The sequence below is a fragment of the Hoplias malabaricus genome, chromosome 10 (assembly GCF_029633855.1).
Source record: "Hoplias malabaricus isolate fHopMal1 chromosome 10, fHopMal1.hap1, whole genome shotgun sequence".
NCBI classification, from domain to species: domain Eukaryota; kingdom Metazoa; phylum Chordata; class Actinopteri; order Characiformes; family Erythrinidae; genus Hoplias; species Hoplias malabaricus.
Genome location: NC_089809.1, coordinates 39,604,828 through 39,627,182, shown reverse-complemented (window position 1 = coordinate 39,627,182; position 22,355 = coordinate 39,604,828). Strand labels below are relative to the sequence as shown.

General features: G+C 45.2%; 2 protein-coding genes across 4 annotated transcripts; both read left to right on the top strand.

Annotated features, from left to right (window-relative positions):
* Positions 1-1,135: 1,135 nt before the first annotated feature.
* c10h8orf33 (chromosome 10 C8orf33 homolog) lies at positions 1,136-4,890 on the top strand. The gene is made up of 6 exons (XM_066683890.1): positions 1,136-1,319; positions 2,725-2,806; positions 3,038-3,450; positions 3,545-3,635; positions 3,749-3,895; positions 4,523-4,890. Exons 2-6 carry the CDS (start codon positions 2,782-2,784, stop codon positions 4,732-4,734), a joined length of 888 nt encoding a protein of 295 aa, XP_066539987.1. The 5' UTR covers positions 1,136-1,319; positions 2,725-2,781; the 3' UTR covers positions 4,735-4,890.
* Positions 4,891-7,910: 3,020 nt separating this feature from the next.
* anks3 (ankyrin repeat and sterile alpha motif domain containing 3) lies at positions 7,911-22,312 on the top strand. Of its 3 annotated transcripts, XM_066684000.1 has the most exons (16): positions 7,911-8,029; positions 8,190-8,381; positions 10,106-10,304; positions 11,073-11,194; positions 11,309-11,390; positions 11,857-11,974; positions 12,083-12,220; positions 12,816-12,941; positions 14,370-14,482; positions 14,589-14,735; positions 14,902-15,026; positions 15,131-15,272; positions 15,949-16,180; positions 18,640-18,699; positions 19,630-19,724; positions 19,869-22,312. In XM_066684000.1, the coding sequence occupies exons 2-15, from the start codon at positions 8,206-8,208 to the stop codon at positions 19,713-19,715; spliced, it is 1,866 nt and encodes a 621-aa protein (XP_066540097.1). In that variant the 5' UTR covers positions 7,911-8,029; positions 8,190-8,205; the 3' UTR covers positions 19,716-19,724; positions 19,869-22,312. The 3 variants fall into 3 exon arrangements, with proteins under 3 accessions (XP_066540097.1, XP_066540099.1, XP_066540098.1); XM_066684001.1 differs by having other exon boundaries at positions 7,945-8,381; XM_066684002.1 differs by lacking the exons at positions 18,640-18,699; positions 19,630-19,724; positions 19,869-22,312 and adding an exon at positions 16,252-16,567.
* Positions 22,313-22,355: the final 43 nt, after the last annotated feature.

Sequence of the window (22,355 nt, the reverse complement as noted above, 5' to 3'; positions counted from 1 at the left end):
CTCCGTGGGTTTCCTCCGGGTGACTGTCTGCGAGGAGTGTGGTGTGTTCTCCCTGTGTCTGCGTGGGTTTCCTCCGGGTGACTGTCTGCGAGGAGTGTGGTGTGTTCTCCCTGTGTCTGCGTGGGTTTCCTCCGGGTGACTGTCTGCGAGGAGTGTGGTGTGTTCTCCCTGTGTCTGCGTGGGTTTCCTCCGGGTGACTGTCTGCGAGGAGTGTGGTGTGTTCTCCCTGTGTCTGCGTGGGTTTCCTCCGGGTGACTGTCTGCGAGGAGTGTGGTGTGTTCTCACTGTGTCTGCGTGGGTTTCCTCCGGGTGACTGTCTGCGAGGAGTGTGGTGTGTTCTCCCTGTGTCTGCGTGGGTTTCCTCCGGGTGACTGTCTGCGAGGAGTGTGGTGTGTTCTCCCTGTGTCTGCGTGGGTTTCCTCCGGGTGACTGTCTGCGAGGAGTGTGATGTGTTCTCCCTGTCTCAAAAGTGTCCCTACATGTGAGTGAATGTCACCCTGTAAATGGCTCCCCCTCCACAGTGTATGTTCCTGCCTTGTGTCCAGTGATTCCAGACCCATCTTTGTAGCACTTTTGCTCAGTGTTTACCTTTATGCGGCACTCTCTGAATTGAGTCAGTTCCATCTACAGTAAAAATAAGTCATTATTACCCCCCTATGGAGCAGGAAGAGAGTAACATCTTTGTGATTAAAATTGTGGATGTCACCTTTAAGCATCAGTAAGTGAAAACAAGAATATCATCAGTTCCCAAAAAGGGAAGGTGATGTAACAGTGTTAAACATCAATCACAATGGAGTGTGCTGGAGGTTTTACATTTTAAATTTGTTTATGTGCACAAAATACCATCGAGCTGAAGTCAAAAGTTAGGAAATGTTTTCTTTGAACAACACAAGCTGCATTTTACAACAATCACGATTATGTTGTTTCAGAACGTAATGTCAATTCTGTTTATTTATTTGTCATCTTCAAATTGGGTCTTACGATAGACGGCTAACTGAGAAACCCTGCTTTGGTGGAATACTCCACTCCTGCTCTTCAGAGATGTGACTGTATTCCAGCGCCTGTGTGTGGACTGTGGAGTACCGACGTTGATATGTAAATATGGTCAAAGTGGGAACCATTGAGAGCGAGCGGCTATTCTCAGGCGGAGCCTATTAAGAGCTGCACATCAGCTCCAGCGTGAGAGTGGATGTTTAGATTTATTTGATTTCTGATTCGCTGAAGTTATCTGAGCTGTTATTGAGTGTAACCGCTCAGCGCGTACTGTCCGCGTCCAAACACCTCCGCCGGACATTCACTATTCACTTCTGGATCTGAAAGTAAGTGGATATGGGTCAGTGATGCAGTGTAACATACAGCAGCAACACACACACACACACACACACACACACACAGAGTGAGCCTAATGACAACCTTTCATAATAAACCTAAAGTGAGTGAATGACTTAATAGTGCTTTTTCCACATGTCGTATTGAACTTTGACCTGTCCACACATATTAAATATATTGTTCCCACGAATTTAGTACACTGAGCCCTGTTGGTGTCATTCCTTTATAGTGAAATTAAGGCGTGTGAACAGCTTAATAAGGTGTGGGAACAATATCTTAATATGTATAACCGAATTAATAAGACACATGAAATAATGCAAGGCAGCACGTTAGTGTCGCAGTCACACAGCTCCAGGGATCTAGAGGTTGTGGGTTCGTTTACCGCTCCGGGTGACTGTCTGTGAAGAGTGTGGTGTGTTCTCCCTGTGTCTGCGTGGGTTTCCTCCGGGTGACTGTCTGTGAGGAGTGTGGTGTGTTCTCTCTGTGTCTGCGTGGGTTTCCTCCGGGTGACTGTCTGTGAGGAGTGTGGTGTGTTCTCTCTGTGTCTGCGTGGGTTTCCTCCGGGTGACTGTCTGTGAGGAGTGTGGTGTGTTCTCCCTGTGTCTGCGTGGGTTTCCTCCGGGTGACTGTCTGTGAGGAGTGTGGTGTGTTCTCTCTGTGTCTGCGTGGGTTTCCTCCGGGTGACTGTCTGTGAGGAGTGTGGTGTGTTCTCCCTGTGTCTGCGTGGGTTTCCTCCGGGTGACTGTCTGTGAGGAGTGTGGTGTGTTCTCCCTGTGTCTGCGTGGGTTTCCTCCGGGTGACTGTCTGTGAGGAGTGTGGTGTGTTCTCCCTGTGTCTGCGTGGGTTTCCTCCGGGTGACTGTCTGTGAGGAGTGTGGTGTGTTCTCCCTGTGTCTGCGTGGGTTTCCTCCGGGTGCCCCAGTTTCCTCCCACAGTCCAAAAACACACACGTTGGTAGGTGGATTTGTGACTCAAAAGTGTCCGTAGGTGTGAGTGAATGTGAATGATGCAGTTGTATTTAAGGCTTAATACATATTTTAATCATGGTAAGTATCTGCGAAGTCTTCAATTTAAATGCACCATTCTGGGGTGGACACGGAGGCAGTCGTGTTGTGCTCACACAATTACCATTTCCCGAAGTGAATAGACGCAGGAAATGGCTTTGCGCTGCAGACTTATTCAAGTGGTACTTTTCTCTGGCGTCCACCGTTTACCATTAAACAACAGTGAATTACTTAATTTACATCTCAATCAGACACGGGCTGTTTAAAGTGGTTGGAAGTCCTCTTTAACAGCAATAGCTCTTTGTGCCAGTGCATGTCCTAAATCATTTCACAACGACAAACTCAAACAGGGTTTAAAATGCAACTAAAATGTATCTGGATTTCTTTTGTAGGTCTTTTCCCAGACATTGATTTTACTCCGACGTTTCTGTGAGAAGTGAGCTCTGACTATGGAAGAGGGTTTGACTGGGCGAGGTAAATGGTCTTAAATGTCTTTGAAAATCATTCTTAGCTTTGAAATATAGCATCGCTGTCCAATGAAAAACATGTGTCTCACAGAACATTCAGTGGAAGTCAGTGTAAAAAGATTGAATTCCAAGTAATTTATTTACACTTTATTTGCAGACTTCGGTTACTGCACCTTTACACTGCTTTGTGTGTGTGTGTGTGTGTGTGTGTGTGTGTGTGTGTGTGTGTTTGTAACAGGGCTCCAGGGGGTCAGCAGTTCAACTCCAGATACCTTTCATTGGCAGCGAAGCGATCATTCCTTTGCTTTTAACTTCTTAACAGAAGCCTCACCCTCTCAGACCAGCGCCATAGCGGCTCCTGCAGAATCCCAAGCCCAGGCCCAGTCCGGACAAGACCCGGTAAACTCGGATACAAGCTCCGGTTTTACTTTTAACTTTCAGATCCCAGCAGAATCAGCCCGAGGTGGTGATCTGGAAACTGGAGCCATACAGATCGGAAAAACAGAGGCGGGAATAACGGCTACGTCTCAACGTGTGGACGCTTCTAAAACCAAAGGCAAGAAGAAGAAAAATAAAGGAGGGGGAGGAGTTGAACTTGGGCCGCAGAAAATGTCGATTGAAGAAGCTCCCAAACAGGAGAGCAGGGATATGGTTAGTGAACAACACACACCTTCAGCTTACGGTCAATCTCAGCATGTCATCTGTATGTACATACGTGTGTGTGTGTGTGTGTGTGTGATGTAAGACTCCAGAGCAGCAGCTGAACAGAGAACTGGACTGGTGTATAGAGCAGTTGGAGCTGGGCCTCAGAACTCAAAAGTCATCTACGAAACAAAGTGAGGAACGCACGCATATTCAGGCCACTGTAGTTAATGTGTATTATGTCATATTCTCATTAATCACAGTCTCTTCACTAACAAACCTTGGTATGAACTGTATTTGTGATCAGGAGAGGAAGCCAGTCGTGCCCTGAAGACCCTGCGCAGCTCCAAAGCTCCGGTGGTGAAAAAGAGGCAGGTGATGAGAGCCATGTACGGAGACTACAGGAAAAAGATGGAAGAGGAAAAGAACAAACAGTTCAGACTCATACAGTCTGGTGAGGGCAACTTTAATACATGGATTTTCAGTTGTTTTTTTTAACAGCAAATAAATAATTAATTTGTCTTCATTTCCACAATATTGCTTGCCTTATTGCTGATATATAGAGCACCTGGTGGTGTAGAGTGGATCAGACACAGCAGTGCTGCTGGAGTTTTTAAACCCTGTGTCCACTCTCTGTCCACTCTGTGAGACACTCCTCCCTCGTTGGTCCACCTTGTAGATGTAGAGTCAGAGACAGTAGCTCATCTGTCGCTGCACAGTGTGTGTCGCTCGTCCTCTAGTCCTTCATCAGTGAAACAGGACGCTGTCGGCTGGATGTTTTTGGTCAGTGGACTGTTCACTGAGGGGTTTAAAAACTCCAGCAGCACTGCTGTGTCTGATCCACTCTACACCAGCACAACACACACTAACACACCACCACCACGTCAGTGTCACTGCAGCGCTGAGAATGATCCACCACCACGTCACACCTGCTCTGTGGGGGTCCTGAGTGCTGAGGAACAGGGGGAAAGAGGGGTAATAAAGTGTGCAGAGCAACTGTTTTTTGGCCTGGCAGTGTCAGGCCTTAGATCTCCATTCATTCTACTTGTGTTGTATTTTCTTTTCTTCTCTTTTTCAATAGCAATGAGCTCTATGAGGGTCACAGCTGTGTCAGAACCTTCTCGCAAACCAGTTTTCAACCGCCGCGCTGAGACAACGAAAAACACAACGACGATCACAGAAGAACAGGACACACACGGACATTCACACACAGCCGAACAGACTGAAGGAGACAGGGGCAGGTTTGTTTTCAGGGCTTCACAAGAGGAGTTCCTGTTCAACTTCAAACTGTGACCGGATGCGGTGTCTTCACTCAGAGGAGCTGAGGGAACTTCATACTGCAGTATAACATCTGGAGTACATTTTCCTTTTACCTGAATAAATTCGTAACCAGTTACTCACAGACTACGGCAATCACTGAAAACACTTTGAAGAATAAAGAGTTAAAAAAGCTTGACGTTTGTTTATTTCAGTTTTTTTTAAATAATAATGTGTTTATCGGGTTTCTGGATTATTTTTACAGGTATTTTATTTATTTCACAGCTGTGTGGTCTAGAATCAGATTAAACATCTGGGATGAGAATTGTTATAAAGTGGCATTACCTTGACAAAAATACACAAGTACAGTACAGTGTACTTCTGTTGTGACAAGTCACCCTGTAAAACTCACTCACACCTACGGACATTTTTGAGTCGCCAATCCACCTACCAACGTGTGTTTTTGGACTGTGGGAGGAAACCCACGCAGACACAGGGAGAACACACCAACTCCTCACAGACAGTCACCCAGAAGAAACCTATGCAGACACAGGGAGAACACACCAACTCCTCACAGACAGTCACCCGGAGGAAACCCACGCAGACACAGGGAGAACACACCACACTCCTCACAGACAGTCACCCAGAAGAAACCTATGCAGACACAGGGAGAACACACCAACTCCTCACAGACAGTCACCCGGAGGAAACCCACGCAGACACAGGGAGAACACACCACACTCCTCACAGACAGTCACCCGGAGGAAACCCACGCAGACACAGGGAGAACACACCACACTCCTCACAGACAGTCACCTGGAGCGGGAATCAAACCCATAACCTCCAGGTCCCTGGAGCTGTGTGACTGTGACACTACCTGTTGACAGACCTCCAGGTCCGAGTCCAAAATGAGCACCATCAATGTGTGGCCAGAAAAAAAACTCCCTTAGAGCATAAGGAAGAAACCATGAGAGGAACCAAGACTCAAAGTGGAACCCATCCTCTTCTGGTTGACGCCAGAGCGAAATAAAGAGCAGCGTATAAACAGAGAGCAGTATGAATTAAAGATCATGGTGGTACAGTGAGTGTACAGTGGTCTATAGTCACTGTACCCTGAGTGTGAACTGTGTTAATGAATATGGCGAGGAGCAGGGGACCAGTGAGCCGTTCTAGTTAAAGACCGGTCTCAGTGGTCAGTTGGTAGTAAAGGTGAGACACTGGCACAAGCACAAGGCTCCACAAGAGATGAGCAGGGATCCACAACTCTAGAGAAATGTTTTGTAAGACATTACACAGGCAGAGCTCTTGGTATCTATCTCTCTATCTATCTATCTATCTGTCTGTCTCTCTGTATCTATCTATCTATCTATCTATCTATCTGTCCATCTCTCTGTCTCTATCTATCTATCTATCTATCTATCTATCTATCTATCTGTCTGTATCTATCTATCTATCTATCTATCTATCTGTCTGTCTGTCTCTCTGTATCTATCTATCTATCTATCTATCTATCTATCTATCTATCTGTCTGTCTGTCTCTCTGTATCTATCTATCTATCTATCTATCTGTCTGTCTCTCTGTCTCTATCTATCTATCTATCTATCTATCTATCTATCTGTCTGTCTGTCTGTCTGTCTGTCTCTATCTATCTATCTATCTATCTATCTATCTATCTGTCTGTCTGTCTCTCTGTATCTATCTATCTATCTATCTATCTATCTATCTATCTGTCTGTCTGTCTGTCTCTCTGTATCTATCTATCTATCTATCTGTCTGTCTGTCTGTCTGTATCTATCTATCTATCTATCTACCTATCTATCTATCTATCTGTCTGTCTGTCTGTCTGTCTCTCTGTATCTATCTATCTATCTATCTATCTGTCTGTCTGTCTGTCTGTCTGTCATCTATCTATCTATCTATCTATCTATCTATCTATCTATCTATCTATCTATCTGTCTGTCTGTCTCTCTGTATCTATCTATCTATCTATCTATCTATCTATCTATCTATCTATCTATCTATCTGTCTGTCTGTCTGTCTGTCTGTCTGACTAATTATGTTACCTAACTAAAAGTACTGTTAACAGTATGACAGTGGCTGTTTGTAAGTGCACAGGGTCAAAGAAAAATGGTATGACTTAATGGGCTGGTTGTAACATTGGTGGGAGTAGGTGCTGATGCATGGAGAGAGGGAGTGAAAGGAATCTTGAAATATAAAATTTGCTCCAGACGTTATATTTTGGTTAGTTTCAAATTATTATTATTAATATGATATGTCTATTATTATATACCCCTTTCACATTAACGTGATTAGTACTAGGGGGTTGACAGGACATCACACACACTGCTCCTCTGGTTAAAGGTAACATTCATGATTGTAATAAAAAAAAAAAAACTTTTTAAAAAATTAAATAGAAAAAGATGTTTCCTCCCCATGTGCTGCTGTGCAAACAGGTCTAATGTGTTTAAGAAGCCCCAGTGTCAGTAAATGGGTAAAAAAACAAAACAAAGTGTCTCAGGATTCTAGGCTTTCTCCTTCTGCCTTTCTCTCTCGGATCACTTAAGTTGTAAATGTCTCCAAATTTGGGAGGTGGCTAACTGCTTCACGAAAAGTGCTACAAAACTAAACAACTTGAGTTACTGTGGTAATTCAAACTGTGAATAAAAACTTACAGAGAAGTTAAACACACCGTTCCACCTTAAAACACGCTCATCTTCTGAATGTAAACAAACAGAGAGAACTGTGTTTATCTTCATTCATAAAAAATAGATTTAATAAATATTCCCTTTAAAGTCAGTAAAAGTTATGATTTACTGAGCATGTGTTTACTGTGAAGTGTTTCATGCAATTACACCTTTCCACCAGAGAGGTCGCCAATTCCACTAACTTATCGCAGCTTTAAAAACTTGGAGGGTGGTTCAGGGTTGCCATGGATACTCTTGGTTGCTCAACAGAGATGTAAACAATATACTACATTTCTAGCAAAAATTATAATATTAATTAAGTTCGGATAAACCAATAATCAATTTAACTTTGTTGTTAACATACACGTTTGAAAAAAAAGTCCACGTTCTATAATTAAAAAAAAACTAAAAATCAACTTTTTTCTGCCGCGGGGGTTTATGGGATATGTAGTTCACTGATTTACAGCAAGCGCTTTCAGTTCAGGAGAGGACGGGTAAAGAAGAACTACACATCCCAGCAGCCCGGAGAGGCAGGTCCGAACAGATGTGCGAAACGATTCCACCTCCGTTCCGTTACTCCAGGAATTTCAGTTGTTTATTTCGGAGAAAACAACAAACAAAGAAAAAGGTTGACGTTTCCGTTCAGGTGAGGGCCGCATGTGTGTGTTACTGACTTGTCACGTTCAGTCGCCGGTAAAACTGAACGGATCAGTGAAGTTCGTGCCGTGTTGAATGTCCTCGGAGTGATTCCTCTCTGGAAGCTGAGACCGGAGCAGAGGAGGTTTTAAAGCTCTTGTGTTTTCCAGGTGTGAGTGTGGGAGCATGTCTGAACTGAGTGATGAAGCCAGTGAGTCGGAGCAGTTTGGGGCGAGTCTGTCTGTGTGGTTTGCCCACAGCGGGAGCGCCCTGATCCGGCCTGAGGAACTGGACGTGCCCCTGGACCTTCACACCGCCTGCTCCATCGGACAATACGACGTGGTGTCGGAGTGCATTCGGAGGTATAAGCGTTAAATTGGCCATTCTCGAGCATAGAGCTGATCGGTTAATACTACGTTGGTCACTAGGGGCCTTATTTCGTCTATTCAGTACTAAGTCAGTTAGTAGGTTACTAGGTATCCTGGGTCAGTTAGTACTGAGTTGGTCAGTAGCAGTCTTATTTGCTCAGCTGCTCTACCCAGTACTGAGTATCTATCTGTACTGACCTGTATCAAATGTGCTCCTGCCTTGTGCCAGATGATTGTGCCAGGTCAGACCCTCCACAGCTGTAATTAAGATGAAGCTTCACAAATTGTAACATTTTTATATAAATTATAAATGGGGGCGGCACGGTGGTGCAGCAGGTGGTGTCACAGTCACACAGCTCCAGGGGTCTGGAGGTTGAGGGTTCTAGTCCCGCTCCTGTGTCTATGTGGGTTTCCTCTGGGTGACTGTCTGTGGGGAGTGTGGTGTGTTCTCCCTGTGTCTCCGTGGGTTTCCTCCGGGTGACTGTCTGTGAGGAGTGTGGTGTGTTCTCCCTGTGTCTGCGTGGGTTTCCTCTGGGTGACTGTCTGTGAGGAGTGTGGTGTGTTCTCCCTGTGTCTGCGTGGGTTTCCTCTGGGTGACTGTCTGTGAGGAGTGTGGTGTGTTCTCCCTGTGTCTGCGTGGGTTTCCTCTGGGTGACTGTCTGTGAGGAGTGTGGTGTGTTCTCTCTGTGTCTGCGTGGGTTTCCTCCGGGTGACTGTCTGTGAGGAGTGTGGTGTGTTCTCCCTGTGTCTGCGTGGGTTTCCTCCGGGTGACTGTCTGTGAGGAGTGTGGTGTGTTCTCCCTGTGTCTGTGTGGGTTTCCTCCAGGTGCTCCGGATTCCACCCACAGTCCAAAAACACACATTGGTAGGTGGATTGGCGACTTAAAACTGTCCATAGGTGTGAGTGTGTGTGTGTCACCCTGTGAAGGACTGGTGTCCCCTACAGGGTGTGTACCTGCCTTGCGCAATGAAGTCTGGTAGGCTCCGAACCCACCGCGACTCTGAACTGGATTAGCAGTTACAGCCAATGAATGAATGAATGAATGAAATTATGAATTTATCTGACAGGCACTTATATGAGAATTCGGGGCCGATGCTGATATCCGATATAATACCTGTACCCATTTGCCAATGCTGAAATACACATCCAGAAAGATAAGATACCCCAGATTAACATTATTGTTTACAAACAATAAAATGAAGGGAGCCTCCTTAGAAAAATGTTAGCCACAGGTATATAGTCAACTGTGGCTTACAGAGAGTGGTCCCAGCTTTACAAGTTGAATTAAATTACAGATCTCCTCCAACAAATAAAAAATATTAAAAATAAATAAATGAATGTTAACATTAAGCAAAGGATTAAACACAAATTAATACCAATCGACCTACAACAATGAAACTATTCTACAATACAGAAGTAAGTGCTTATCTACATGGTCAGAGGGGACAGAAACTCAGCCATTTTTTGTTCCACGTGCTCATCAGCCAGTCTTTATCTGGCATAAAATAAATGTGTCAGCAATTATCAGGTTGAAATATAGACAAAATCAAAGCATCGGTCAGATGCCGATAATCTTAAAAAAATCAATTATCTGCCAATACCGATATCATTGTGCATCACTAGTAACTGGAATTTAGTAGTAGCATGATGCTCATTGCTTGCTAAGCAATGACTTGGCAGTAAAATGTGTGTGTGTTGTGTTGTGTCTTATTCTGCAGAGGAGATGTGGATGTGGACGGGAAGAACATTGGTGGATGGACTCCACTGATGTATGCAGCGTATATCGGTCACGATAACATCGTTAACCTGCTTCTGGAGTCTGGTGTTAGCGTCAATGCTTGCACCGCTAAAGGGCTAACACCGCTAATGCTAGCTGCCAGTTGTGGCAATGAGAGCATCGCTTACTTCCTCCTGCAGGTACAAATACATCTAACTGGCTTTATTACTGAACCCAAATTAGTTACTTATTTTTTTATTTAGTTTATAGCTGAGTAATATTTGTTGGCTATTGACACCAGAGCGTTTAGCGCAGATAATTCAAAAAGCTTGTGTTAATGTCATTTTAAAAGTTCACTCATGAATCATAGCTTAGAATTCTGTAATTATTATCCTCAAGGGGGAAGATCTTTATACACAGAACCTGATTTATTAGTGTGCTTCATTGGACGACAGTAAATACATCCGAAAGTTTGTGAAAATGATGATATCTGCACCTTAGACACAAATTCTCAGATTTAAAACATACAACACTATTTAATTCAAACTCTATACCGTTTTTACAAACTTTCGCCCGCAACAAAAACATCTTAATGCACAATTAAGGCACATTAGCATGTTTTTTTATTTTTTTTTAATTGTTAACATTTTTCTGTGAAAAGTGAAAGGAGATCTTTATCAGTTGAAAAAAATGTCGTAAATGAAAAATATATTGGAATCCCCACTATTTTTTTGCATCCGTTGTGTATAGTTTTGATGTAAAAAAAATTGTGATGTAATTTCCTGTCACATTTAGTGTGTTAAGCTCAGTAATTCCCAGTTGGCCTTTTTTAAAACAATTAATTCAATTATTTATTTATATTAAATTTGATTAATTAAGTCTGATGAGGTTGACTGATACATTCTAGTTGTTTATTTTTAATTAGCATAACGGTTTCTAAATACTGGTCTGTGATTGGTTGTACAAAGCAAGGGGCGGAACTTGAGCAAAAGGATGGACGAGGCTGGACGGCTCTTCTGCACAGCACAAGCACTGGACATCAACAGATGGTCAAATTTCTCTTGGACAGCAACGCAAATGCTAATGTCAAGTGAGATTCAACCCCCCCCACACACACACACACACACATACATACAATAAACAGTAACCTATGAACTAGATGTTTATTTATATCTTTTGACTTTGGCTTTTTTTCATGCCCCAGTGAACCTCTGTTTGGATTTACTCCTCTGATGGAGGCAGCAGCATCAGGACACGAGCTCATTGTCCAATATCTGCTTGATCATGTGAGTGTTTAAAACAATTTAAAGCATAAAAAAGAGATAATTAAGTCAAACTAATGTGGTTGTGGTGTGTTAGTTTATGTTGAGCTGGTTATGAATGGATCAGACACAGCAGTGCTCCTATTAGACACACTTACCTACCAGCTGTGACTCTGAGGGGTTTAAACTCCAGCAGCACTGCTGTGTCTGATCCACTCTACACCAGCACAACACACACTAACACACCACCACCACGTCAGTGTCACTGCAGCGCTGAGAATGATCCACCACCACATCACACCTGCTCTGTGGGGGTCCTGAGCGCTGAGGAACAGGGGGAAAGGGGGGTAAGAAAGTATGCAGAGAAACAGATGGACTACAGTCTGTAAATGTTGAACTACAGAGTGCTCCTGTGGTCTGTGGAGTTCCTAATTCAGTGATTGTTCAGTGTATAAGTGTACGTCTGTGTGTGTGTGTGTGTGTGTTGCAGGGTGCATGCATTGAGGAGAGGAATTTTAAGGGTGAGACGGCGAGAGTGTTAGCCATGATGTACGGCCACACCAAGGTCGCGAGTCTCATAGATATGCACTCGATGAGAGCAAAGCAAGGTCAGATTCCCAAGGCTCATAATCACACAGACTAAACACTGAGCAGAAGAACGTGAGAGTACTGAACCCTGAACTCCACTTACTGACAGCTACACACTCTCTCTGTAGGTGTGTACGAGGAGCTGAGCTCATCAGAGGAGGACAGTGCAGCTCCCAGACCCAGATCCGCACGCAGCAGAACCAGAGGTCCCAGCATACACGACGGGCCACAAGCCATAGCCCGCTTTAGAGTGGGTCCCAAAAACGGTAAACACACACCTCCCAGTGAGGCCACGGAACTGCACTGTATACCAAGGCTACGCAGTTGTGAGAGGGAAATCACATCTGGATTGAGTGGGAAGGGTGGTCCATTCCTTTCCGTCCTGTTATTGCTTTGCATTATAAACGTTACAGCAATGGAGATGGCAACATATTCCTTCATGCATTCCTTTTCTGTAAACACTTCATCAGGTTCAGGGTCTCGGGTAATCCCAGGACTACACAGAAACATTGGGCACAAGGCACCCACTCGCTCGTACACTTCACACCTGTGGACAGCTTCACACATTCCATACAGTCATTTATCTGGACCTCCCCAGGTTGAATGATGCTTGAGAATCAAACTGTCACACTGTCAAGGTTTGATAGTACATTAGAAGTAGAAGAAGACACCGTACACACACTAGGAGCAGTTAAAAACACACATAACCAGAGCAGCGCGGGCTGCCAAACACCTCAAGGGTGCCGGTCCTGGGAATTGAATGAGAGACCCTCCTGTTTCAAGCTCGCGTCATTAACCTTAAGGCCACCAGTGCCCCAACACTACCATTTAATTTTGCACTGTTGTGTTGTGTTTTCACAGACTTTCCACTGGCGCCCCCTGGGTACATGACGTTCCGCGATGTTGGTGACCAAAACGAGGGCATCTGCAACCGTGATGTCACTTCCCCTATTAATGAACTTGATGGCCAAAGCAACAGCAGTCGAGGTTTATATCTCTGTGATCATTATTTACACACACACACACACATTTATCACACAGCTTACACCCCGACCATGAGTGAGAACTCTTTCTGTGTGTCTGTGTTTTATCTCTTGGTTACTGAGGTTCAGTCAGGTTTACAGGGTGTGTTACAGATCTGTGTGTCCAAAACTGGCCGAATAATTTGGGGTGAGCTCGGTTGACACGCATCAAAGCAGGACATGTTGTGAGTGGACACAGCCAATAACAGATCTCATTCTCAGGCAAATGAAAATATCCAATTGATTTGCTGGTGTTCGATTTTTATTTTCAAGGAAGAATGTTTAAAAAAATAAATAAATAAAATAAAATGAATTGTAGTATATACAGGACTACGGCTGCTGGCACCAGGCCTTCGGAGAACACTAAGAGTCTATGTAGATGTTAAACTTATAATCATTCATTCATTCATTGTCTGTAACCCTTATCCAGTTCAGGGTCGCGGTGGGTCCAGAGTCTACCTGGAATCATTGGGCACAAGGCAGGAATACACCCTGGAGGGGGCGCCAGTCCTTCACAGGGCAACACACACTCACACACACACACACACACACATTCACACCTACGGATACTTGAGTCGCCAGTCCACCTACCAACGTGTGTTTTTGGACTGTGGGAGGAAACCGGAGCACCTGGAAAAAAATCCATGCAGACACAGAGAGAACACACCACACTCCTCACTGACAGTCACCCGGAGGAAACCCACGCAGACACAGGGAGAACACACCACACTCCTCACAGACAGTCACCCGGAGGAAACCCACGCAGACACAGGGAGAACACACCACACTCCTCACAGACAGTCACCCGGAGGAAACCCACGCAGACACAGGGAGAACACACCACACTCCTCACAGACAGTCACCCAGAGGAAACCCACGCAGACACAGAGAGAACACACCACACTCCTCACAGACAGTCACCCGGAGGAAACCCACGCAGACACAGGAAGAACACACCACACTCCTCACAGACAGTCACCCGGAGGAAACCCACGCAGATACAGGGAGAACACACCACACTCCTCACAGACGGTCACCCGGAGGAAACCCACGCAGACACAGAGAGAACACACCAAACTCCTCACAGACAGTCACCCGGAGGAAACCCACGCAGACACAGGAAGAACACACCACACTCCTCACAGACAGTCACCCGGAGGAAACCCACACAGACACAGGGAGAACACACCACACTCCTCACAGACGGTCACCCGGAGGAAACCCACGCGGACACAGGGAACTTATAATCATATTAAAATATTTTGTTTGTCATTGCAAATTAAATTTTATTTTAAATCTTAAGAAAACTATAATTGTTTGGTTCTTTATTTCTCGGCTAATATCGCCTTTATCTATAAGTACAGTAACAGTTGATGTGTGTGTGTGTTTATAGATGAGCTACTTTTCGATAATGACATGCCCACTATAAGGAGCAGCAGTAGCAGTAGCGAGGGTCTGCCACGCCTCCTTGGCCTCAGCAGGGAGGGGTCGATAGAGAGCAACGAGGTAACCACATCAAGAGCCCACCAGACCTTACCCCCCATACACAAAAACAGACAACACCAACTTCTTCTACATTCAAAAGGGTGTGTGTGTGTGTATTCTCTCTCAGGACTCTGACCAGGCCAAAAGGAGTTGCTCCCGACGAGCGAACAAACTCCATCACTCTAAAGGCAAGAATCGTCATAGCATCAGCAGCTCAACTCCACCCAGCAGCACAGGGAATTGTGGGATACCCCCTCCCTACACAGGGCCCAAGGTAGACGGGGATTCAGTGTGTTGTTTAGTTGCAGTGTTTAAAGTAAAATTATAAATTCATCATCTCTTAAATCAGTCACATGCGTTAACGTGTTAGTGGACAGCACCTGTTTATATACTTTGTATATACTTTGATAATTGTCTTCATGTTTGTTTGCTGGTGGCAGGACCTATCAGAGTTCCTGGAGCAGATAGGCTTTAGTAAGTACCTCCCCCTACTGGATGAGCAGGACATTGACCTGCGAATCTTCCTGACACTGACCGAGAATGACCTCAAAGAAGTGGGAATCACGTGAGTTTCATGCTGTCTCTTGCTACATCTCGCCTCTCTGTGTATAAACGCACACAAAAGCATGCACTTCTACATCAAAATCACTCTGCCTCTGTTCTCCCCAGTCTGTTTGGTCCCAAGAGAAAGATGACATCAGCTATAGCACGATGGCATAGTAACGCCCGGCCCCCCAGCGATGCGTTAGAGCAGGCGTATGCTGACAAACTAGAGGCAGAGATGCAGGAGATGGCCATTCAGCTCCATAAGGTAGTGTTTAAACTGTGGATCAACTCCACAAAGCAGCATTAACAGTTGATAAGTGCTCTTCTGACCCATATGGTATAACTTATATGCATCACTAACCCATTTCACCTGCCACAAAGACTTACTCAAGCTTCTTAAACACTGCTGTATATGTGAACGCAAACACCTATAACATTTGTCCCAGACTTCACCCTCCTCGCGCCATGGTAAAGTCAGTGCATGGAAGAATAGAGCCACTACTGTCCCGGAGTATTTCCTGCATGTGCTGCACAGGTGTTGCCCAATGCCTAAAGCATGCAGCACATTTCTCGCTGCAAGAATACATCTGAAACAGAAAATCTCCTCATGCCTGAAAGTTTCCCTAGAGATTCTCCCGAGTTCATATGTGAAAGGATTTTGGGGAAGTGTTCTGGATTACAGTGTTGTACCAAGTAGCTGTGTTCCAACCCTTAAAGCTGCATTGGTGAAAACACTGACTAAACATGATGGATGCAGCCATGTAAACATTGCCATGGTGACAACTTTACGGGAATGGCACAGGTGTTCCTACAGTGATGTCATCTGGGGTTTAAATTTCTTTAAAGTACAAAATATGCCACTGTGTGTCTACAGTCATAATGTAAACACCGCATAACTTTGTTCCTCTTGCACTTTGCGGTGTGTGTGTGTGTGTGTGCAGCGCTGCGTCGAGGTGGAGTCCCTGCAGGGCCAGGTTTCTCAGGAGAAGGAGCTGCGCGCTGTGATGGAGGGATGTCTGATGGAAGAGAAAATGGCATGGAGGAGTGTGCAAGGAGAACTTCGAGAACAAATTAAACACATCCAGGCCCTGAATGCAACGCTGCACACGCTCCGAAACACAATCTCACAGTTTGCTCAGCGGACCCACTGTGAGGGCCAGACTTCAGCAAAAGGTCTGTAGGCTTCAGAATGAATACACATACACAGGCCCAATCCCATTTCTTATTTTTAATCTCTTGTTTAGGATTGTCTTCTTGCCTCTTGGGGCTGAGTTACAGGGTGTAGTAGTTACTATCTCCTCCTACGAAATTTGATGACCCTTCAAGATCCTTTATACGTCATCAGAACACAAATGAAAAAGAGCAGCGCTTCATTCCCAGGCGACTAGCGGTGCTCTGTAGCAGCTCTGCACCAGTCTGCAGTGATATCAGAGGAGCTGCCGGACTTAAGTTTCCTTTGCCTTCAGAAGAGTTCCACAATCAGATATTATCCACCTGTCCTCACTCTTCTGTGATTATGGTTCTTATACTGCTTCTTTCAAACTTCCAGTTCCACCTTAAATGTAGCAGGAGCCTCAGGTGCCAGACTGCAATGCCTTCACCATTTAAGGTGGAACTGAAAAGTTTACAGCTAAATACAAAGAAATCAGCTGCTACTCATGCTGTTTTCTGCTTGTTCTGAAGTAAAGGGCTATAATCCACTGACCTCTGTTTTTAATCAGTGCTTTTTGAGAGATCTCAAAAAAGATTTGAGTCATTAGCTTGTGTCACATCTGTGTTTTGTTTAAATACAGTGGTATGACAAGGTTTGGGCACCCCTGCTAATTATCATGATTTTCCTTTATAAATCATTGGTTGCTGGGATCAGCAATTTCAGTTAAATATATCATTTAGCAGACGAACACAGTGATATTTGAGAAGTGAAATGAAGTTTATAGTTTTATTGATTTCAATAGTTTTAGGGGTGGCACGGTGACACAGCACGTAGTGTCACAGACACACAGCTCCAGGGGCCTGGAGGTTGTGGGTTTGATTCCCGCGCCGGGTGACTGTCTGTGAGGAGTGTGGTGTGTTCTCTCTGTGTCTGCGTGGGTTTCCTCCGGGTGACTGTCTGTGAGGAGTGTGGTGTGTTCTCCCTGTGTCTGTGTGGGCTTCCTCCAGGTGACTGTCTGTGAGGAGTGTGGTGTGTTCTCCCTGTGTCTGCGTGGGTTTCCTCCAGGTGCTCCAGTTTCCTCCCCCAGTCCAAAAAAAAAAAACCAAAAAAAAAAAACACGTTGGTAGGTGGATTGGCGATTCAAAAGTGTCCGTAGGTGTGAATGTGTGTGTGTGTCTGTGTTGCCCTGTGAAGGACTGGCGCCCCCTCCAGGGTGTATTCCCGACTTGCGCCCAATGATTCCAGGTAGGCTCTGGACCCACCGCGACTCTGAACTGGATAAGGGTTACAGACAATGAATGAATACTTTTAGCACTAATTATTGGAACACAAAATTAGTTTTGTAGTCTCATTGACCCTTGACCTACACACACAGGTGAATCCAATTATGAGAAAGGCTTAAGGGGCCAATTGCAAGTTTTTCTTCTCTTTGCATCTTCTCTGAAGAGCGGCAACATGGGAACAGCCTCAAAACAACTCTCAAACGACCTGAAAACAAAGATTGTTCAACATCATGGTTTAGGGGAAGGATACAGAAAGCTCAGAGATTTCTGCAGTCAGTCTCCACTGTGAGGAACATAGACCACAGGCACAGTTCTAGTTAAGGCCCGAAGTGGCAGGCCAAGAAAAATCTCAGAGAAGCAGAGGCAAAGGATGGTGAGAACAGTCACAGTCAACCATAGTCAGACCAGCTCCAAAGACCTACAACATCATCCTGCTGCAGATGGTGTCACTGGGCATCGTTCAACTATTCAGCGCACTTTGCACAAGGAGAGAGTATAGTATGGGAGAGTGATGCAGAAGAAGCCTTTTCTGCACACACACCACAAACAGAGTCGCTTGAGGAATGCTAAAGCACATTTGGACAAGCCAGCTTCATTTTGAAATAAAGGTGCTGTGGACAGATGAAACTGAAATGGAGCTATTTGGACATAAGGAGGCGGTACGCATGGCGGAAAAAGAACACAGCATTCCAAGACAAACACTTGCTACCCACAGTAAAATGTGGTGGCGGTTCCACCGTGCTGTGGGGCTGTGTGGCCAGTGCAGGGACTGGGAATGTTGTTAAAGTTGAGGGTCGCATGGTTTCCAGTCAATAGCAGCAGATTCCTGAGAACGATGTTCAAGAATCAGTGACAAAGTTGAAGTTGCGCCACGGCAAGACAATGACGCTAAACACTGCTCAAAATCTACTAAGGCCTTCATGCAGAGGAACGAGTACAATGTTCTGGGACGGTCATCTCAGTCCCCAGACTGTCCACGCTCCGAAACCATTAAAACTGACTGAAATGGAGATGTTTTGTAAAGAAGAATGGTCCAAAATACCTTAAATAATTATTGCACACTTTCTGTAAATCCTATAAACTTCATTTCACTTCTCAAACATCACCGTGTTCGTCTGCTATATTTTTCATACCACTGTACACCTCGCCTTCCTTACTTTCTTTAAAACTTTCTTCTTTCTCTGTCTCTCCTCTAGATGACAGTGCAGAGTGCTCCGAGATGCTCGCCACTGTGGAGTCATGTGACCAGAAGCTAGGTAACAGAAAACAAACAGCATGTCTGAGTATGTAAACTATGTATCACACCTCATTCCTGGTGAGCCACAGCTGTACAGTAAACACACCTGACCCTCCTCGCCTGCTCGCTAACAAGACCTTACTAGATGAAAGCAGAGGATGAGTACTGGCCTTAAACCAATCTTTTAAGCGAACAACCAGAGCCCTTTCTGTGTCAGTAAACATTACAGTAAGTTAACAATGTCCACCCCCGCCCCCCGCTGAGCTGTAACAGGGAGAATAGAGCCTCTGTCATTGATACTTGGGGCTCAGAACTGCAGAAAGTGCATTATGTAATTTTTGGAGGATGGTAAGAGACCAGCTTCTCCCTCCCTCTCTCTCCATTGATTTCAGTACAGTGCTATAAATGTGAATTACACTAGGGGGAGCCCCTGGAACAAAATACCCAAATCTTACCTAGTGTTTATTTATGAATGAATGTTAGGGAAGGAGAGAAAAGGACACAGAAACAGAGAGAGAGACAAAGAGAAGAAAAGAGAGAGCAAAATGTGATACAGAGAGTAGGTAAAGCGAGGGGCTGGGGACAGAAGAGGAAGTAAAACAGACAGGAAATAGAAGCTAGAGCAGCGTCTTTGTGTTGTTTAGCGCTCTCGTGTGGATGTGGTTGCCATGGACGATGATCCGTATACATGTGGATGGGGTCTTAGAAGGATCAGTAGGTGCCTAAAAGGGGAAATGATGGAGAAAATGAAAGACACATGACCCCCACACAGCCTTAAACATGTGCACTGTGCTGTGAAAGGTGTCAGTAATACGACAAGGCTTTGGGCTTCTACCCAATCAGGGCCTCTTTCCATACACTGCTTAATCTCAGAAGAGCTGTGGCCTGCCATGACGGTCTGAGTTCCTAAAACTAAATCTCTGAAGGTAGTGTGTGTCTCTGTGTTCAGCTGAAGGCCTGAAAGCACTGTGCCACAGTCTACAGCACCTCGTCACACCAGAGAAAAGCTCCAATAGCTGGCAGGAGGAATCCTAGCACCTGCTTGTGAGTCAAACTTACACTGAACTCAACACCTATTCGCTGAATGTGCACCTCCTTCAGCAAATAACACAGGTGCAAAAAGCCCAAACTGGTTAATGCAACAAGATGCTGACTAGCGCCATTTTATTCTGCTTTATTTTTCCACAGCAGCTGTTTTAGATTTTCACTGACGGAGGGTGAACACATTGCCCTGAACACAAGCACGCAGACATCTGCCTGAGCTGGCCGGCAGGACAGAGGTGGACACGATGGAAGAAGAGGATCAAGAGGACGAACAGAAGAAGAAGTCCTTTTCAAAGAGGGCAGTACGTTGACAAGCAGGTGGAGGGTTGAAGCCACTCCCCAAACCTGTGCTCTGACTGAATGCATTAGGGCAGTGCAGGTCTAACCAATGACACTCTGAGCTCAATAAGAGGGAGCCAAAGAGTGTTGAAATACTGTTTATACGAGGCTCACACTGGCGTACGAGGGCAAGCAGGCGCCATTATCAGCGCATATACACCTACCAGTACTCGACAATGCAGTACAAAACTGGACCCTTCACCTCAAGCCTGACATGAACTAAAGCAGAAAAGACAATGATGATGATGATGACCCTTCAGGTGTGTTTTCTGGTAATTATACACACAGCGATCGCTCTATTAGAAACCCCTGCCTTTCAGATCCGCTTTGTGGGTGTTTTAATGGTATAAATGATGATGCAGTTAGTGCCAACCATCATCTAATAGGTTTCTAACCCTTTTCCCAATCCAACACACCCATTTTCCAGCTTCCCAAGAAACATCTTAGTGTTAAAGTGGACGTCTACGATTGTCAGGAAATGCAGTTCTCTCTGGTTTGTTAACGTTCATAAGCTCCATGTCTTTTAAGGTGGAACGGCGTGTTAAAGTGAAAAAAAGACTTGCTTGTACTCAGCTGAAGTGTAACTTCCATCCATCCATCCATTATCTGTAACCCTTATCCAGTTCAGGGTCGCGGTGGGTCCAGAACCTACCTGGAATCATTGGGCGCAAGGCAGGAATACACCCTGGAGGGGGCACCAGTCCTTCACAGGGCAACACTCACACACACACACACACCCCTACGGTCACTTTTAGGTCCCCAATCAATCTATCAATGTGTTTTTGGACTGTGGGAGGAAACTGGAGCACCTGGAGGAAACCCACGCCGAAACAGGGAGAACACACCACACTCCTCACAGACAGTCACCCGGAGGAAACCCACGCAGACACAGGGAGAACACACCACACTCCTCACAGACAGTCACCCGGAGGAAACCCACGCAGACACAGGGAGAACACACCACACTCCTCACAGACAGTCACCCGGAGGAAACCCACGCAGACACAGGGAGAACACACCACACTCCTCACAGACAGTCACCCGGAGGAAACCCACGCAGACACAGGGAGAACACACCACACTCCTCACAGACAGTCACCTGGAGGAAACCCACGCCGACACAGGGAGAACACACCACACTCCTCACAGACATTCACCCGGAGGAAACCCACGCAGACACAGGGAGAACACAGCACACTCCTCACAGACAGTCACCCGGAGGAAACCCACGCAGACACAGGGAGAACACAGCACACTCCTCACAGACAGTCACCCGGAGCGGGAATCGAACTCACAACCTCCAGGTCCATGGAGCTGTGTGACTGCGACACTATGAAGTATAACTTGTCTGAAAGTTTTTATTCACTGTTTGAATTCCCACAGAAATGCATTTGTAAGTGGAGTCATTTAGTTTTGTAGCACTGTCGCTAATGCAGTTAGCCATCAACTGAGTTTGGAGACATTTCCACCTTAAGTGATCTGAAACAACAAAGATATGTCAGTGCTACCTCCCTATGAAGAAGGAATAGAGCAATATCCTCATCTCAATTCGTGATTTTCAACGTCTCCCTGTTGTCTGCCGTGAGCAGAGAGAGAGTAAACCTAGCATACCGGACCGAGACACTGTTTTTTACTTGTTTACAGACACCGTGGCTTCGTAAACACATTACACCGACTGGAGATTAGCAAATAATGTGGAGAAAAATTATCTCATGGACCTTAGTTGTGTTTAGAAGTTCCTGAAATGTTTTTTTTCTTCATGTTTTTAGCGACATATTCACTGTTTATGATGGTTTCATCTGACAACTGTAGTCCCACAGCGAGCCACACATCTGCCTGGTTTGGGTCAGGCCAGCTTCCTGGCCTGGATTTCAAGCAGAGGAAATGCTGGGAAATAGAGCCAGCACGAGTCCAGCACGTCTCCAGCGTACCACTACACGCAAAAGTAGAATCTAAACCAGCAGATTGGCACGGAGTTATGAATTTTCAGAAAGGATTTTTTTAGTCAGCTGGAGGAGTAAATGCAGGAAACGCCCTTTTTAAACAACGCCCAGTCGACAGATGGTTTTTGTAAATGGGGTCTTCAGCTGAGCTTCCCCGTGTAGTTCTCGATCTTGTGTGTGTTAGGGTAGAATTATTTGCTTTGAATTAAATTTGGTTTGATTTAATGTGTGGGGGTGAGCTTAATATTCAACCAGGAAGTGTAAACAGAACACCAGCTTGTGCAGAGAATGAACTTGAATAATAAAGATGAATGGTTTATATGTTTTCTGATGGCCTCATTGTGCTATT

Bases quoted from the DNA above. Each gene is read 5' to 3' on its own strand.
- c10h8orf33 (XM_066683890.1), top strand. From the start codon at position 2,782: ATGGAAGAGGGTTTGACTGGGCGAG. The intron at 2,807-3,037 runs GTAAATGGTCTT...TGTTTGTAACAG, and splicing joins AGAGGGTTTGACTGGGCGAG to GGCTCCAGGGGGTCAGCAGT. The intron at 3,451-3,544 runs GTTAGTGAACAA...GTGTGATGTAAG, and splicing joins AACAGGAGAGCAGGGATATG to ACTCCAGAGCAGCAGCTGAA.
- anks3 (XM_066684000.1), top strand. From the start codon at position 8,206: ATGTCTGAACTGAGTGATGAAGCCAGTGAGTCGGAGCAGTTTGGGGCG. The intron at 8,382-10,105 runs GTATAAGCGTTA...CTTATTCTGCAG, and splicing joins GTGTCGGAGTGCATTCGGAG to AGGAGATGTGGATGTGGACG. The intron at 10,305-11,072 runs GTACAAATACAT...GGTTGTACAAAG, and splicing joins TCGCTTACTTCCTCCTGCAG to CAAGGGGCGGAACTTGAGCA.